The 19048-nt window shown below is 35.6% G+C and overlaps 1 protein-coding gene across 10 annotated transcripts in view; it reads right to left on the bottom strand.

Annotated features, from left to right (window-relative positions):
- Positions 1 to 202: 202 nt before the first annotated feature.
- The window catches only part of CSNK1G3 (casein kinase 1 gamma 3), an 82139-nt gene continuing 63293 nt past the window's right edge, over positions 203 to 19048 (bottom strand). For 7 of the 10 annotated variants that reach the window (XM_062018287.1, XM_062018288.1, XM_062018285.1 and 4 more), the window contains 5 exons: positions 17948 to 18043; positions 17219 to 17314; positions 6856 to 6962; positions 1835 to 1927; positions 340 to 419 (listed from right to left, as the gene is read on the bottom strand). In XM_062018287.1, the coding sequence (XP_061874271.1) occupies positions 1870 to 1927; positions 6856 to 6962; positions 17219 to 17314; positions 17948 to 18043 (357 nt within the window). In that variant the 3' untranslated portion in view covers positions 340 to 419; positions 1835 to 1869. Of the gene's footprint in view, positions 420 to 1834; positions 1928 to 6855; positions 6963 to 10391; positions 10499 to 13017; positions 13473 to 17218; positions 17315 to 17947; positions 18044 to 19048 lie in introns of those variants that run through there. The other 3 variants (XM_062018289.1, XR_009820855.1, XM_062018290.1) reach the window with 3 other exon arrangements.

The raw sequence follows: 19048 nt of genomic DNA, 5'->3' as shown, positions 1-19048 counted from the left end.
TCAAATAACAGATTTATGACACCTGACTTCTGCTAAGATGCTGCTAGTACTTCCTAGTACAGGAGAAATACTTTTCAAGTTTAGTTTTGCTGAAGATATTGTTCATTTGTACCATTTCATTGGTCCATGTGTTGATGGTCAAAGAAGCACTGGTACTTGACAAAACCTTAAAGCTTTCAGAACAGACGAACTGAAGGAACAAACGATGGATGTAAGAGAACCAAATCAAAGCACACAGGTGTGTCATTGTTTCTAAGGGAGTCCTTGGAAAATGCATGGTTATTACAGAGGTCTGGCTGTTGGATTTTTTTGAAACAAGACAGCTGCTGAACAAATAAGCACTTCCCCATGTTGTTAGTTCTAGTCATTTGTGGTGCTGAAAGCTTTTCATTTTCTTCCGCTTGAACAAACAGCAGCACCTGCAGGTGTGACATGAATTACACAAGATATAAAAAAAAAGCAATCACAAAATGCAACTTTATTTACTGTACTTGTTTCACTGAAGTACAAAGTGTTAAGGTATAGCCAGAACCATAAGCAACCCCATCCACTGCAGGGGATTTATTTATATATTAGTGAAAGAAACTGAAGCAGAGAGTTTTTGTTTGGTTCTTTTTGGCCAGCAAGGGACAGGCGTTTGGTGTTGTCTGTTTCAGGGCTTTTTTTGTTGGTTTGGGAGGTGTTGTTTTGTTGATTTTTTGTTTTCTTTTCTGTGGTGGGGCTTTTCTGTGTTTTTTCTCATTTGATTGGTTTTGGTTTATTTTTACACATTTCATCTTAAAAAAAAAAAAGTATGAAAATAAAAAAATAAATAGCTATTAAGATTAGAGTATTCCATTAGGGTATCAAAATTAGGGGCATTATAGGCTGATTTAAAAATGTATTTGGAAGAAATAAGGAATGTTCCATTACCTAAGAAGTCTTTCACATTAATGGCAATATATCAAACAGAAGCTTAAGATCATGTCACCTGAACTGTCCCCTTAAGACTCTACTATTGCTAATACAAGAAAATAATTTGAGCTTCCTTTGTCATCCAGAACTTGAAAAAAAACTTCCCCAATGCTATTCCTCAAAATATTTTTCTAAAATATGTTCATGAGCCATATAATTATGTTCTGATTCAGTGATGTGATATTACTACAGTGACAAATCACTGTACACTGGAAGCACATTGAGCTTACTCTGCTTTATTGCACACTACATGAAGGAAACTAAAGTTGACAAATACTGTGAATTTCTTAGTTAAATAGATAGTAAATGAAAAACAAATCACAACACGGAAAAGGGTAGTTAGAGATAAGTAATACAGAGGAGGACTGCAGAAGTCTAGGAAGTGTTTTAAAAAATAATCTAAAGAGGAAAGCAACAAATGCACAAGGAAAACTTTTTTATTTGAAGGTAGTGTAAGCCTTATTTTAAAATAGGTCCCAGCTCCTGACCACCACCTTTAAGAATAAAGCTTCCACTTAGTAAAGTATTCACAATTTGCAATGAAAAGTGAACATGAAAGCTATCTACCTTAACAGAGTTTGCCCAGTGGAGTTCTGCAGTTTTGTTATTGAATTCTCACTTGAAGTGCTATATACTTAAGAGTGTTTCTTAAACTATGAAGTACAATAAATTAAGAAATAAATATACTCTGTCAATACCCTATCAGTAAGTCTTCAAGTTTGCCAAGCATTTTATGTCACTAAATTTAAAACGAATTCTGATTTTGTTTGGAATATGGGAAACAGGGAAAGCATTTGAAAACCCGGGAGAATAAGGGTCTAAAAAAAGGGTTCTACAGGGGATGAAAATGACATCTAAAGAGAGGGGAGACAGAAGTTACCTTCTCAAAATATCCAAGGGCACCCTGTTGCTCAGTCACTGAAAAAGTAGCAGTGGACAGAGGCAGACCAGAGCTGCTCTGAGAGTAACGTAACTTTTAGTAAAAAAAAAAAAACAAATAAATTGGTTATTGATGGAGAGGAAGCCCAACAATAAAATTCAATTGGGGAAACTATATAGATAACGTTTTCTTCAGCTAGTAGAAATATCATACTGTATTTACTAACTTTAAAGTACTTCTAAAAGAGATAAAATTGTTTTCGAAGGCTAATAGCCACCTAACTGCAAGCGAAATTCCCCCGTAACTACTAACCCTTCTAATTAACATCTGTCTGCAACTACTAACATCCACTATCACCTAGCCTTCGCATTTATTATATACAGTTGTATGGTGTCGAATTTAGTTAAATACCTCTTACCCAATCTTTTCCCAAGTATTTTATATATGTATATACAACAACATCATATCAAAATAAAGCACTTTGCAGCATTCACCACCTTTCAATATGAATTACCCTATGATCCTGTAAATGAGGAAATCCTGCCCTGGACTGTGACAGTAAATAGCTTTTGTATCTATTTCAGATTAAGAGGCCTCAAAGAAAGCTTACAGAAAAGTTGTCTCATTATTTTAGTATATGCAGAAAATAAGTTAGATATGTAATAGCAGGAAGATGAAAGCATGGCAGGAAGTTAATTTACATTCTAGAAAAGCAATCTAGAATTTTAACTCTTCTTGATTTAACTATATTTTGCTAAAACAGAAAAGAACAGCAGATCACACTTCTAAATGTTTTGGACTGCTTTGATCCTCCTTGTAACTCAAGGACACTTTAGGTTTTCTTGCTTTCCCTCCCAGGAAATTTTAACCCATCCTTGCTGCAAATCCCATACTGTCCTTTATTCCCTCCCTGTAGCCTATTTAGTTCACTACTTCTGTCAACCAGGAAAAGGGAAGCATCATGAATGGGGAATTTGAGTGTTAAATCTTTAGCCAACATAAAGCATTGCTTATTCTAATCTCCTGGTTTTCTGGCATTTACATAATACCATTACAAAGAGTATGATTACTATTAACAGTTGAGGTTGACTCTTTTAATTATAAAAAATATTCAACTGTATTCTAGTTCAGAATTTCACTAAAGACTTATTTGGTGTGGGAAAATAAATCTCTTACTACTACATATTTAATAAGTGTAAAATGAATGCAAATTCCACAGAGCACTGTAAATCACAGGAGCCGCTTTTAAATTTACTGAAATGGGTATTTATCAGACTAGATGTACTAGAGCAGTCAAATCTTCCAAGGCAAAATAAATGTTGTTCTAAAATACATGTACATTTACATTGGAATAAGATAGGTCAGACTACATTGTCTGACAATAAATTTTATTAAAGAAATGTAACCCTGAAATTAGAGATCCATAGCACACAATCATTTATATAGTTTATGATAGAAATGTAGACATATTCCTAAGCCTACTGTCACTACAAGGTGTTAATATTATTTTTATATATATATATACAAAAAATATTGTTTGAAGACATAATTAAAGCTATATAGATAGGAGTATTATCAATGAGTATTAAACCCAAATTTATGTTATTCAACATGCATGTAAAATGCATAACCACAGATATAGTTTGAAAATTTCTGACTAGGAAAATAACTTATTTTCTTTAAAGTATTTAGTGACTACTAGTCTCTTTCTGTGTAGAGTATAAAACATTTATTTAGCAGGCAGTATAACACTAATTTATGAAAGCTGAGCAGCTTACTTCTCTGGTACAATCAGAAGTGACCTTAGAGATACTATCTAAAGTAGTAATCTCAGTATTACTGTTACAAACATTCATTGTCCTACTGCAAACATTGTCATATTTTTCTCTGTTAAATACTCTACCACTTCAGAAGTACCTTGGCACAACATGTTAAAGCAACTTCAGTTCTCATTGGTATTTAGACAGCTGTACTTTTATATTTATCAACTAGCATCTGGCAGTGCTTTAGTGCAGCACAAACAATAGGTGTCTAAAGTGGCAATAAAAGGATGCAAGAGGCAAAAAGGACAGATTGTCTTTGCCTGTTTGCCCTTCTCTGTCCTCCCATGACAAAGGGTTTTGGTTAGCCAAATTACACATGCTTCATAGAAGCAACTGTACTGATGACTAGCAAAGAGGTAAAGAAAGAAAAGGCTCATTGCTCAGGGGTCACTGAAACTGATCTAAAAGTGCCAGGGTAGAACAGTCATCAGGTTAGTTTTCTCCATGCTTTACAACTCCAGTAAGTAAAACCAGCTCAAGCAGGACTGAAACAATCTCTTAAAAACAAAACAAAAAACCCACACCAAACCACATGGAGAAGAAAAAAAACACAACCCGCTACCCCCAAAAAACCCATCCTAAATCCACCAAGAAAACAAAAATCATTACCCACTACTAAGTCACACCCTCTGCACAGCAATACCTGAGCATAAGATTTAGAATATATACTGCATGTGAGCACATAAATATCTAATATCAGAAGTCTCGGATGAACATCCAAAACCAAAAAAATGCTTACTGAAAAAAAAACTTATCCTTTCTGATTTACAGCATCCAGATGAAATGGTAACAGAAGATGTAACATTCAGCCCAACAATATTTGTGTTCATAGGTAAAAGCTCACATGACAGGGCACCCTTTAGGTCTTTTAAATGAAGATACAGTCATGCTATGCTTCTAAAACTATGAAAACATTTAGAACAAGGAATGAAGTGTTTCTAAAAAATATTTAGGTTTGTCCCCTCAGAGTATGAGGAAATGTTACAAACAGAAAGTATGTACAAGAAAGGTTAACTTTCTTCATATTTTCAGATGGAGAAAAGATTATGAAAGAGGTATAGAGTGAAAGCCCTTTGATAAAAGTTTCCTTAAAAACAAAAATGGCTTTTTCACAGACATGAAAGATACTGATAGTGGCATTTCCTTACATTCTACAGCAGTGTAAAATCTAAAAATGGATGTTTAAAGTGTCTCACAAAACCATTTGATATTAAGCTTGTAACTTTCATGTTAAAATGTAAAATTTCCTAAGTCTTCTAAGTATTGTTGCCAAGAATAGAAGTATATCTACACATTGATCTGATAGCAATGCTGTGGCTGAGGGACTGTGCATGTGTACTACTTTAATTACTGCCAAAATACAAAACTCCTACCCTCCAAAAATAGTTAATGTGGAAACTGTAGTTTAAATAGACAATACTAGAAAAATAATTTGTGTGTTTCATATTGAAAATGAAGATTAGTCTGAAGAGTAGGATATTGAGACCAATGGATTTGTTAAGAGACAAAATACCTAACAACTAGGCAAAAAGGTCAAGGATAGCGTATCTATCCTTCAGTTGTTCATATCAAAGGAAATTAACTTCTACATTTTTAAAGCAGCAGCAGCATCTTGGCTTCTAAGAATTCTCTTTTATGCAGTTATCTGTAGGTAGGTTTAATTGAACTAGTCACTACTCAAAACTTTAGAAATTTAACCTTTTCCTGTGTGTACATAAACTGGGCATAAGGAGGGTTATGACTGCACTTATCCAAAGAGAAGGGAGAGGACAGGGGATTTTCTATGCGTAACTTATCAACACCTCTTTGGGGTCTTTTTTTTTGTTTAAATATAGACTAAAAAAGTGAACTCTTGAAAGAATACTAATACAGTGCTCAGCCAAATGTAAGATCAAATCTTCTCAATGCTTACAGAAAGCTAGTGAACAAGTGTGGCACAAGAGACATCTCCATTCACAATTTTTAAGTATATTAATCTTACATACCAAAAACAGAAAAATGTATACTTGGAGAAGTTTCCCCTAATGTAACAGTTAGGAAAATAGGCCTTAAAAAACTTAGTGCATTTAAGGAATACTTATTGGATTTTTCTGCTACTTCAGAATTGAGTGCCTCTATTTTATGATAAAATAGATCCACATCCTTGTAAAACCACAACTACAAAAAAAAAATCTGGAAATTATACTGTCTTTCACAATCATGAATATTTTTCTGTACTATTTTTGCAAATCTGACTTTACTACTCAAATATATATAATAGTTGTCTGTCTCATGGCAACAGACCTTAATATTTTCCCTTTTAATTACACTGGCAATGTAAGGAACCCTGAAGTTCTTTTAGTAATGAGTTAGGTTGCCAAAGACTAATACTCTGGTACATACTGTGTTTACAGAGATAATGGAAAAAGTAAAAATATTTGCTAGTATTTATTACTTGTTCATATAAGTGAGTTATTTTCTAGATGTTAAAGTACTAGTTGGATATTACAACATGCGAAAAGGATATTTTCCTCTCTAAAACACGACAGAAAGTAAAAAAAAATGTTCTGTTATTTACTAAAAAGGATTTAATGAAGCACACCACAGGCTACACAACTTAAAAGCAAGTAAGATTTGAAGCAGGCAAAATAGCTCCTAAAGGTGGCTGTTTGTAAACAGTTAATTGCTTCACAATATTAAATTGTGTTTTGTGATTTCCAAATGGTTTTTAAAGTTTACTTTAAACTTTTCTGAAATTAATTTTAAACAAAATAAAAAGAACAAAGGCCCTGGGGCTATTTCTGCCTGCAAGTGCTGTAGAACTCACCACATGTTCAACATTTTCTGGCAGCTATATAGAAAAAGAGTAAGGGAAAAAAGAGAATGAGAATACTACATAGAGGAAGAATTTTGTGTTTTTCATTAAAAAATGGCAATCAGAACATTACTTTAAATGTTTTTTAATTACCTGAAATATCAAAAATGCATGCACTTCTCTAGTACAGACAGATGTATTATTGAAGTCTCAGCCTAGAAAAACACATGCTATTGAAAGCTTGTTAATTAAATATGTAAAGCTAAAATTAAGTGTAGCACTATAGTTTTGCCTCTCACTAGTTCAATTCAGTTTAGCTAGTATTTTTTTTTTTAGTATATCTAGCAGAAAAAAATTGAAGTAGCTGAGTACACAAGATTGAAAGAATCCAAAGATAAACATACTTAGTTTCATCCATTACTTCTACTTCTGCAGGAGCTGTGATGGGTGCATTTGAACGGCCTGCAGTTGGGTCATCTGTGTTCAGTTCTCCATTTATCGGGCTTACTACCTGAAATTACCAGAAATACTTGAAATTATGCTAGTGCCAGACATGCATTAGTCAATCCTCAAAGTTACAACACATCTTCAAAAATCAGTAATTTTTGTTAATTCTCCAATTCTTTTAATTCCAATAACAGTACCTTTTCCAGGTTTTATTCCCCCACCCCTGTACTCTTACCATTTTTTTTTCATACCTTTTAGTGGAACTACCATCTACATGACAGCCTCAAAGTGAGCAGACCATGCAAAATAACTCATGCCTCTTCAGAGACTTAAGGGAGGACACTAACCCCTTTTCTGACACCAATTCAGTCATTCTTACCTTATCTCTGCTTCTTTAGTGTATTTAAGCTCCTTTGTTTCCCTTTGTTTGACCTGATTCCATTGTACCTTAAGCAGTATTCACACTAAGAGGGGTCATTTTACTAAGAAATTTTCTAGACCTAAGATTATATGTCACGTTAGGTTTTCACTCTTAGAGTAAAAGAACGCTTCCTGCCATGAAAGAAACCCCAAAACATTAGATTAATCTTCATTCCCATTAATTTACTCTCAAATTCCTCTGTAAACTCTTGAGTCACTGGAACATCTCTGGTTCTCTAGGAATGTTTGTTTTGACTTTAAAACAAACAGAATGCAATATTCACTCTCTCAGTTTCTGTCACTTTTCCTGAATGAAAAGTGGAGCTGTTCCAGATACCTCTGCCTCTCTTGTTCACATCACAGAATCAGGGCAGCTGACAGTGCTGACTGACACATTAAAATGAGAGGTCTCCTAGCCGCAAAGTGGCAGCAAATGCTTGGCCAAGGAGAACTGCACAAAAATATATCTCTGGCCAAATTATATAACAGCCTACAGAAAAGATCTGTAAAACATAATCAGCTACAGCAAAGTGGACTAGTCATTAACAGCTACAGATGCACATCAGCTGTTGTCTGAAGATCAGAAATTAAAGTAGAAGAAAGTAGAAGGAAGGAAAGTCATCATCTTGATGTCACTGTTCCCCTCACCTTTTCAAGAAAGTTGTCTGTCCTAATTTGGGCTAGGATAGGGTTAACTTCTATGAGGAACTATAAAGGGGTACAGCATGGGGATCGGCCAACAGGTATTCAATACCATACTGACATCATACCCAGTATATAGGTGGGGAGCTGGCCAAGAGGGGCACAGAGGAACCACAGGTTCAGCTGCTGGTCTGGAGAAGTTGTGTCAGGCCCCAGTTGGTACACAACTGTGTCATACACCATTTCTTTTGTAAATGCCCTCATTTATTGTTATAACTGTTTCTCTTGTAATATTTTTTCTTTTTTTTCCCCCCTATTAAACTGTTCTTATTTTAACCTATGCAGGTTTTTCCTTTTTTTCCAGCTCCTCTCACCATTCCGCCGGAATGAGGAGGAGTGAGTGAGTGACTTCGTGGCTCCTTGTTCCTGGCTGGGCAAAACCACAATGTCTGAAATTGCACGGATCTAATCACTTAAATTTTGTACTATCTCTGTGATGACATTAAGTGAAGTTTCAACCAGGTGGCTTAAGCTTAGTTTCGTATCATTGGGGATGGCAAAAGCACTAAACATTCAATAACAGAAACACAGAGATATTGAACATTAACAAATAATAAGACAGTGGGTTAGACATCAAACTAACCACCTGGATTGCTATCTTTAATATTTTTTGTCATCATTGTCCATATTTACTGGTATGAGGCAATGGCATCATACCAGCCATCTCACCAGGTTATCTTACTGTATAGGTAATTTCATTGCTCTTGTGAAATACAAAGTTGTAACAATGATAAGCAGAGCAGAAACACAGTGTGTGTTTGCATTGGAAGTACTGGTTAAATGAGATGGAATCATTCAGTGTAAGCGTGAAAATATGTGCTCAACATGTCCGTGAAATGATTTTTTCATGCAAAGGATAAAAATCACAACTACAGCCTCTGCTAATCCACATGAAGCAAAATCATCCAATTAAGACTGCCAGTAGTTCTAATACTTCATGATTTCTGTTCTACGAACTTTATTTAAAGTCAACTTTTCCAAAGAGATTCTTAGATCTGTGTTCAAGGCTTAGTAACACTGGTTTATCAAAACCAGAAGCCCTTGTCTTCAGTTTACTCAGTATGTGAAGAAACAAGAAACATGACGACAGCTATATGCTTTTTTCTGGATGGGAAGCAAGCCTGTAGACCTTAGTACTCCTGCCTGTTGTAAAGAATAGAAGACAGTTTGTATGGGTATTTGCAAAAATTCCTACTTTTTTCTCATTTATTACAAAAATAAAATAAAAACATTTATGACTTCTACTCAAATATCAAACATATTGCCTAACTTTAGCATCCATGGAGCTGGGGCTCTGTAACTTGGAGAAGAAGAGACCGAGGGATGACCTCATTAATGTTTAAAAATATTTTGTGTTTACAAATATTACACATAGCATTCTCCTTTATACTTCTTTCCTAGGAGTGCCTGTTCAATCACAGAATCATAAGGGTTGGAACGGACCTCGAAAGATCATCTAGTCCAACCCCACTGCCAGAGCAGAACCACCTAGAGTAGGTCACACAGGAACTCGACCAGGTGGCTTTTGAATGTCTCCAGGGAAGGAGACTCAACAACCCATCTGGGCAGTCCTTTCCAGTTCTCCATCACCCTCACAGTGAAGAATTTTTTTCTTGTGTTTCTTTGGAATCTCTTATGTTCCAGCTTGTACCCATTGCCCCTTGTCCCCATTGGACATCATGGAGAAGAGGCTGGCTCCATCCTTCTGACACTCATCCTTTACATATTTATAAATATTAATGAAGTCACCCTTTAGTCTCCTCTTCTCCAAGCTGAAGAGTCCCAGTCCTCTCAGCCTTTCATCAGAAGGGAGATGCTCCACTCCATCATCTTGGTGACCCTGCGCTGAACTCTCTCCAGCTCTCCAACTCTCTCCCTGTCCTTCTTGAACTGAGGGGCCCAGAACTGGACACAATATTCCAGATGTGGCCTCATGAGGGCAGAGGAGAGGGGGAGGAGAACGTCTCTTGACCTACTACCCACAGCCCTTCTAATACACCCCAGGATGCCATTGGCCTTCTTGGCCCCAAGGGCACATTGCTGGCTCATGGTCATCCTGCTGTCCACCAAGACCCTCAGGTCCCTTTCCCCTGCACTACTCTCCAACAGTTCATTCTCCAATTTGTACTCGTATATGAGTTTATTCTTTCCCAGATGCAAGACTCTACACTTGCTCCTGTTGAATTTCATGAGATTTCTCTCTAGCCAACTCTCCAGCCTGTCCAGGTACGGTTGAATGGCAGCATAGCCTTCTGGTGTGTCAGCCACTCCCCCCAGTTTAGTATTGTCAGCAAACCTGCTGACAGTGCTCTCTGTTCCCTCATCAAGTTCATAAATGAATATATTGAACAGTACCAGTCCCAGCACTGACCCCTGAGGGACTCCACTAGACACAGGCCTCCAATGTACCTCTATCTTCTTGGACAGCTGATTCAAAAAAAGGATCAAATTCAAGCATGTACACATTCTTCATTTGAACTGGAAAACATGAAAGTATATGTCAAAAAAATCCTTCCTATACTAATAATTTACTTATGAATAATATTTTTCAACAATTGATTGAAAAATTCCACTTTTTCCTTCAGATGGAAGTTGGGAGAAAGTAAAAAATATTTTGAAAATATTTTGACAGAAAGAACAGTGTACATGTGCATATTTTTATATTTTGTCCTTCTACCACCACAAGAGGAAATTTATTTTGGAGACACAGGCAGATCAGCAAAACAAGGTTTGCTGATTCAAGATCCACAGATGTTTCCCATCATCCTTCATCAATAACTCTGTTCCAGTCTCTTTGAAACCTCTTTTGGCAATTGTTAAAAGAACATCTGCGAGATCTGCACAACTCAAAATCAAAAAAAAGGCCAACCTTCTGGTTTATGATAAGTTTGTTGGGTTTTGGGTTTTTCTAAAAATCACACCAGTCTCACTGACTTCTGCTTTAAATGACCAATAAAAAAAAGTCCATCTTCTAATTGGGTCAATACATTGCCATATGTCAACAAAGAACAAAGGTTATTTCAGAGTTTCTATCTTGTAGCTTATATGCTCATAGAAGAGGAAGTAGAAAAGCCATAAAAACCAGTTTGGTGATTCTTCTCTTGAAATTCTTCAAATTATTTCAAAACTGAATAGTACTTCTTGACAGTGGTTTCCTTTAGTAAAAAGTCTTTCTTTTCAGGGCAGCATTTGTCCTAAGTGTTTTTTTACTAATTTAAGCATGTTTTTTCTGGCACAGACAATGGCACAGACAGAATAATATCTTCTGTCTCTTAAAAGGGTTCAAGAAGGGACCTACCTTCTTCCCATATACCTACAGCAGACACAACCACTAAACACATGTTCAAATATAATCAATTATAACTGCCAGTTGCATGGCTTAGTTTAGATAGGAGGAAAACAAAGTTCATCTTTCTGGAAAGAATTGTGACCTCTTAAGATATAAATGAACCAAAGGGTATTGGTAGTTCAAAAAAACTGCATCAGTCAAGCTTCTGCAGAACCACAAGACCACAAACGCTTCTAGTTTCACTCTAGTCTGCTACTGACAATTCTAGCAATGGTCTCAGTAAAACAAAGAACCAAGAAACACTTGCAAATAAGAAAAATATTTCTTTTTTAAAAAAATAATGAAGAGTTATTTAAAGGAATGCAACAGATAGGCAGAAGTGCTGTTCCAATATTGATCAGCCTATGACTGTATGAGCTTACAATCATAAGTCATGTATCTTGCTAAAATGACCTACAATGTCAGAAGTTAATTCTCTGTGACATTAGTGAAACATTTTGCAACCTGACCAAAATATACATTTGGTAACAGACTGGTAAAGCAGGGTAAACAAAGCAGTGTTAACACTTGTACACTTCTGATCCTGGACTGGAATCTTGATCCCAAATGGGCTTAAGTCAGACAAGTAATTACATTTTTGTCTCTCAAACTACATGCCAATCATCTGAAATATCAGCATGACACAGGCAGAATCGAAGACAAATATACAACAAAATTGAACAAGTTGTTTGGAAGACAGAATATACACTGAAAGTGTGTAATACCAAATTCTGTACCACAAATAAAGCACAAAGATGACTTACAGTGGATTTATATAAAGCTAAACCATTAAGAAAGAAAACAGAAGATCAATACACTAAGATGACAGTGATTGGTGAGAAACTTTTCATTACATTTCTCTACTTATGACTGGAGTTGGACTAGATTTTCTCAGCAGACTGATGAAAGATGAGAGGTACAATTCATCTCTTAACAGATTTGTAGAAAATAATACTGAAAAAAGATGGATATTGAAGTAATGCTTTTGCACTTAAGAATACTGTTAACAAAAGTACATGAATGTTTTCCCATGAGTAGTCACAGATTTAGGTTTCTGAAAACTAGTATCTTAAACCAAGTTTCAAATAAGAACTGCTGCGATGTTGAAGATTAACACATGCTACTCACCTATATACAAGTGGGACATGAACTGCTAAACTGAAAATCTAAAACAACCCGAAGAATTTAGATAATAATAGATCTTATCCTGGATTAATTTTAATTTCTTTGAATCTAATCTGTTCTTTCAAAGTCTTATCTGAAGAGAACATACACAAGAAAGTAGGAAATCCTGTTTGACCAACCTGATATCCTTCTATGAGTGCATAACCAGCTGGTTAGATGAGGGGAGAGCAACGGATGTCATCTCCCTTGATTTCAGCAAGGCTTTGACACTGTCTCCCATAACATCCTCATCAAAAAGCTCAAGCAGTGTGGCTTGGATGAGTGGACGGTGAGGTGGATCGAGAGCTGACTGAATGACAGAGGCCAGAGTGTGATGATCAATGGCACAGAATCGAGTTGGAGGCCTGTGGAGTTCCACAGGGATTGGTTCTAGGGCCAGTCTTGTTCAACATCTTCATCAATGACCTGGATGAGGGGACAGAGTGTCCCCTCAGCAAGTTCGCTGATGACACCAAACTGGGAGGACTGGCTGATTCCCCAGAAGGCTGTGCTGCCATTCAGCAGGATCTTGACTGGCTTGAGAGTTGGGCAGAGAGGAACCTCAAGTGCAGAGTCCTGCATCTGGGAAAGAATAATCCCACGCACCAGTAAAGGCTGGGGGTTGAACTGCTGAAAAGCAGCTCTGCAGAGAGAGACCTGGGAGTCCTGATCGATAATAAACTAACCATGAGTCAGCAATGTGCCCTCGTGGCCAAGAAGGCCAATGGCATCCTGGGATATATCAAGAAGAATGTGGTCAGTAGGTCAAGGGAGGTTCTTCTTCCCCTCTACTCTGCCCTGGTGAGGCTTCATCTGGAGTCCTATGTCCAGTTCTGGGCTCCTCAGCTCAAGAGCGACAGAGAACTTCTGGAGAGAGTCCAGCACAAGGCCACCAAGATGATCAGGGGACTGGAACATCTTTCATATGAGCAGAGGCTGCAGGAACTGGGGCTGTTTAGTCTGGAGAAGAAGAGATTGAGGGGAGATCTTATTAACATTTACAAATATCTAAATGATGGGTGTCAGGACGTTAGGACATCCCTTTGTTCTCTAGTAGCTCGTAACAGGACAAGGGGTAATGAGATGAAGCTGGAATACAAAAAGTTCCACTTCAATATAAGAAAAAACTATTTCACTGTGAGAGTGAGGGAGCAGTGGAACAGGCTGCCCAGAGGGATTGTGGAGTCTCCTTCCTTGGAGGTCTTCAAGACCCGCCTGGGCATGTTTCTATGCAACCTGATCTAGGTCAACCTGCTTCTGCAAGGGGGTTGGACTAGATGATCTCTAGAGGTCCCTTCTAACCCCTACCATTCTATGAAAGCGTAAAAATCACATTATCTGTTTCTTGCTAATACATAAGGCAAATAAACTTTAAATACTAAATCCACTGTCTAATAATAAGACATGTTAATCATGGAACAGATTGGTTTCTTAGAAATATGGTCCTTGATAAGGCCTAGTTATAAGAAGACAAAGTTAAGCCTGAATACCAATTCCCCAGTTGGTAATAGCTTTGTTTTGGATTACTGCCTGAATTAATTTTTTTTACTTGCTATGTTCAACAGTGTCCACAGTCTCCCAGAAAACAAATTTTGCTGATTTTCATTATTATAACCACAATGATTGAAAAAGATTTAAAATTATATTAAAATAAATTCTTCATTTCACTATCAATCTCAGTAACCAAAAGCTTAGCTCTTCAAAAAAATAAAGCCAGCATTCATGACTAAGCAGCCATCAGTGATATTGCAGAATTATATCTTTTACCTCCAAAAACTTTCCACTTAAGATAAAAGAATAAAAAAATTCACATATCTTTTTAATTCACAAAAGCTTAGAGAAATTGATTTCTGACATCTAACACATGCTGTCTTGACTTTTTGAAGCAGAGATGTATGCAAGTCAGAACTACTTATGTTAAATAGCTCATCTAATCTTTCAAGCAGTTCCTAAGCACCTTTCAAGATCTATGTGACTTCACCAAGAAGCCTTTAACCTCCTCTTTTAATCTAACTTGATTTTAAAGAATTTCTAAATGGCAATACAGAAAGAGAAAGGATAAAAGGAAGTCGACTAGGTAGCAAGTGATGGAAGAGAGTAATGAACTGATTAGTACTGTCCTTACACGTGTATAAGCAGTTTGCAGTTCATGCAGAGGAGGAAACAATTCAGTGTTGTACAAATAATGTTTTTGTGAACTGAGGCAATGAATAAAGACACAGTAAACTGCTGAAAGAATTGCTGGAAGGTGCAAGTTTTGCTCACTAACGAGGCTAAATAAACTAGAAAGATGGGCTGCCATATTATAGTATTTTTATCTTAATCAAAATAGAGATAAGAGGTAAGCAGAAGAAGAATGTGAACTTTTAGATATCTTCCTTTCACTACTCAGTTTGCTAATAGCATTTGAAATTTGAAGATGAACTGATGCTACAAAGTAAAATTAGCCATGATTAAACACATTGGTTTCTCTCTAACGTAGGTTTAGAGACTCAGAGGTATTTTAATTAAAAACTCATAATCCCTGCTATTAATGAGTAAATCATTTAGAACATGGATGTTTCCCACTTGAACATCATTATTTAGACCATAAAAATACATACTGACATAAATATACACATGTATCAACATTCAGCCCACTTGAATTTAATATTTCATGATGAAGAATCACTAACACATCTCAATAATTTCCAAATGGTTCTCAGAGATGAAACCAGCAGTAGTATTACAGATAGCTAATATCAGTGACCTAAAAGAACATTCCACTGTCACTTCAAAATAAAATTATCTGTCAGATTTTCACATCGTGCAGGAAAAAGGATAATTCCGCAGAAAATTATCTCAAAGATGAGCAACGACTCACTAATGTCACAGAAAAAAAAAAAAAGGAACATACTTTAACTTCATACCTTAGATTGAACTTGCCTTTGAACAATTATCTGTGATGCTTTTAGAACTGGTGGTCTTGGGGGCAACTAGGAATCCAGCTAAACTACCTAGCTATTCTTCCAACTTAAAGCATGATTCAGTTAGTATCACTCCAACAAAGGGCTATTAGACGGAAGCCAATGGCTCAAGCTTCAAAACACAATTGAAGATACGTAGTTTTATAGGTGCCCTTAATGAGGAAGCATGACCACTGCACATTACAAAGCACTCCAACTAAGGTGTCCTGAAAATATATTAGACTTGATCTTCAAAGATTCAGACCAAGTAGCTGCAGTTCTGCGCTCTGCTCTTTTTACATGGCAACTTTTTAGTCTCAATTCGTCTAAGTTATCTGAAGTCAGAACGCCCACATCCTTTGAGAAGGAGAATGTCAGCAGACAGGAATACTTTTGGTATTTCCTAAAAAATGTTCTCCCAGCCACAAAGAGCATTTAACATATATGCAATGGAATTGCAATTGTTACATTTTACCTGAGAAAGAATAAAAGGTTTCATAAATGCTACATAATTGCCAAAGAGACATACAATACACATTTCCAAGTTTATTAACCAGAATTTAACAAGTTTAAAAGTATTTTCCTAACCTAAAATATACAAAAATGAAGAAATGTAAGAATTCTGGAACATGTCACTTCAAATCCAACTTCAATTTCACATTACTACACTGTTGTCAAAAATAAATGACCACCTGTAAAGCTGATGTTATTAAGAGAACAATTGCAATCCAAGTTAAAGAAAGTTGTTGAAATATTTGTTAACGAGAAACATAGAATAATTTTTTTAAACTACTTTTTGCTACATGACAGTAGTTTCTAAAGCAGCAAAATTTTGAGGCTGTTAAGTCTAAATGCTTTGAAACTCAGTTCAAAGAGAAAACACAATTATCATCCTAGTGAGACTATAGCACTGTTTCTTTATCCTAGACTTCTTTTTTCTTCAGGCATCGTAACTTACACTGTAAGAGTAAAAAAATGCAGCAGTCAAAAAAATTTTTTTTCCCCAGATGACATTTTACAAAGCTAAATTATTTTCGTTTCTCACTGAAAGCTCAAAACCTCATACACACTTGGCAGCTACCATTTCAAATCTTTCTATATTTAATTAAAATTTACTTACGTATTATCATGACCATCCCACCTGTAAATATATTCAAAGAGCAAGACAACGAAAAGTAAAATTAAGAGCAAATGAGGAAGAAAAAAATCTTTGAAGTTGCAACAAACCAAAACATGAGAAAGACTGATGGTTTCTACTCATTTTTCCACTTATACGTGTGAAGTATCGGCCTGGGAAACATTCTTCTAGTCAACTTTCATTTGAATAGAAGTTGTAAAGTTTAAACAAGAATCATCACTACTTAACACTTCCATTTGAATTTTGCTTAAGGAACAAAAAACATAACTTGAGTAACACCAAATTAAATCAACATTTTAGTTGATAATACAACTAAATGAGCATCAAAAGTCAGTTTGCTTGCAGAGACGAAAGTGTATATTTCCTCATAAAGAGAGATAAATCCATTATTTTAGGTTTTCACTATGAAAGATGTAGCAGAAATTCCACATACAAAAAGATCCATAGTTTTCTGCATCTGTTTTCATTTCAGTTTGGCAATTATAAAGTAGGGAATAATAGGAACATTCGTAACATTACTAGAAAACGAGCTTAATATGAAAAGAAGAGTCATGTCATGCACTACAGGAAACTAGTATTACACAATGCAAAATGAGTAAGTCATGAAAAGAAGCAGAAAATACCTGTACTGAGCCACCATGTCTGTCAGCTGCTAGGTGAGCCCTCAAATGATATGGATTGGCTTGCTGTGACTCCCAAGCTGCCCTGTGGCTTGTTGACTATCATTTTTGAATGCATCAGGAATATATGCAAAAGAAGAAATAAAAACTCCAAAAATAAACAATTTGTGCATTATTTATTAAATATTCTTTTTTTAAAGCACAGAAGTACTACATAGCCAGTTCTTATATAGACTGTACATCAATATTATGCTCATGCTCACATATGCTGACACATACATTTTTATGACAAAGTAAAACAGCTAAAATTCAACAATCCTAGTAAGAAACAAAATCCACCAACACAATCCTATATCTTAGCTTAGGTAAATGGACTAAAAATTAAATTCCTAACATTTTCCCCACCTTGGTCATTATCCTGGTTTAATAAAAAAAACTGAGAACATTATACACACCTGTTAGAACCCCAATAGATAACATAGCAAAAGAGGAAGAGATGGTGCTTTAAACCAGAGAACTAAAAGTACTTTAAAGCAGTTTCAACAGAGAGAAAATTCACTAGTGATGTGAGCCACGTTATATTATAACGTCAAACAAGCAACCTTTTAGGACATTTTAAGGTCTAAAGAAAATCCAGAGTCCATTTTAATTTTTTTTAATAAAAGTAACAATATAGTACACATAATTAGACAAAAGACAAAGTAATACTGATAATCTACATGAGCAATGTACCTGATTTTTGGATTGCTGTATTTTATCTCTGTGCTGATACGCTTCTCTGTTTGAAGACAGTGCAGGATCTGAACGTATCGAACCCACTGGAGTAGGCTACAAATACAAATAATATGTAGTAACTGGTAAAAAGAATAAATTTCTAAGTCTTACCAAAAGTTATTACTTTGTAATAAAAATTAATCTTTAAATATGACAGTTTCCCATAACCCCAATTTATCAAACTAAAACAAAAGCTTCCCTAGGTGTTTATTAATATCAGAGAGAAAAAAACCCAAGATTTAACCATGACTTAAATTCAATTGCATAATGCAGCAATTACAAGTACTATTAGATATTAATTTTCTTAAAGATTTTAGGCTGAATACTTTCTGCAGTTAGCAGTTAGGACATTCAAATGAAAGACTGTAGAAAGGCTTAAAAAAAAGTATTTTTTAATGCTAAACATGGAAAAAAAGATGTAGCAGTTAAAACAACATGATTCTTTCACACAGAATACAAGGAACTTCAGGGTAAAATGAATAATTCAGCACTGTGACATTTTCCCAATCTCTTTACTACTTATTAAAAAGAAACAAATGGATTTTTGAGATGCTGAAAAATTGATCTTTTACTCTTTTATCCTTTTTTTTAAAGAAATATAAACACAGTATATGGAATATAAAAAGTTCCACTTAAACATAAGGAAAAATATTTTTACTGTGAGGGTGACAGAGCACTGGAACAGACTGACCAGGGGGACTGTGGAGTCTCTTTCTCTGGAGCTTTTCAACACCCATCTTGACACATTCCTGTGCTCCCTGCTTTAGCAAGAGGAGTTGGACTAGAAGATCTGTAGAAGTCTCTTCCAACTCCTATCATGCTGTGATTCTGTGATATTTTACTGTGACGGAAACTGACATTCTACATCATATTTCATTAGAACAATGCATATATAGACAGTTTTTTCATAATAAACTGATAAATATCTGGACAATAACTCAGATGTAGAGAAGTGATTGATTTATATTTTTAAAACACTGGCAGCAAGTAAGTCCCCAAAGCAAAAAAATAGATGCATTAATGACAACTGCTTGTGAAGTTCTAGACTCTTCCTTCAAC

This window comes from Colius striatus, chromosome Z, assembly GCF_028858725.1.
Source record: "Colius striatus isolate bColStr4 chromosome Z, bColStr4.1.hap1, whole genome shotgun sequence".
Lineage (NCBI taxonomy): Eukaryota > Metazoa > Chordata > Aves > Coliiformes > Coliidae > Colius > Colius striatus.
This window is presented reverse-complemented; position numbering and strand designations above follow the sequence as displayed.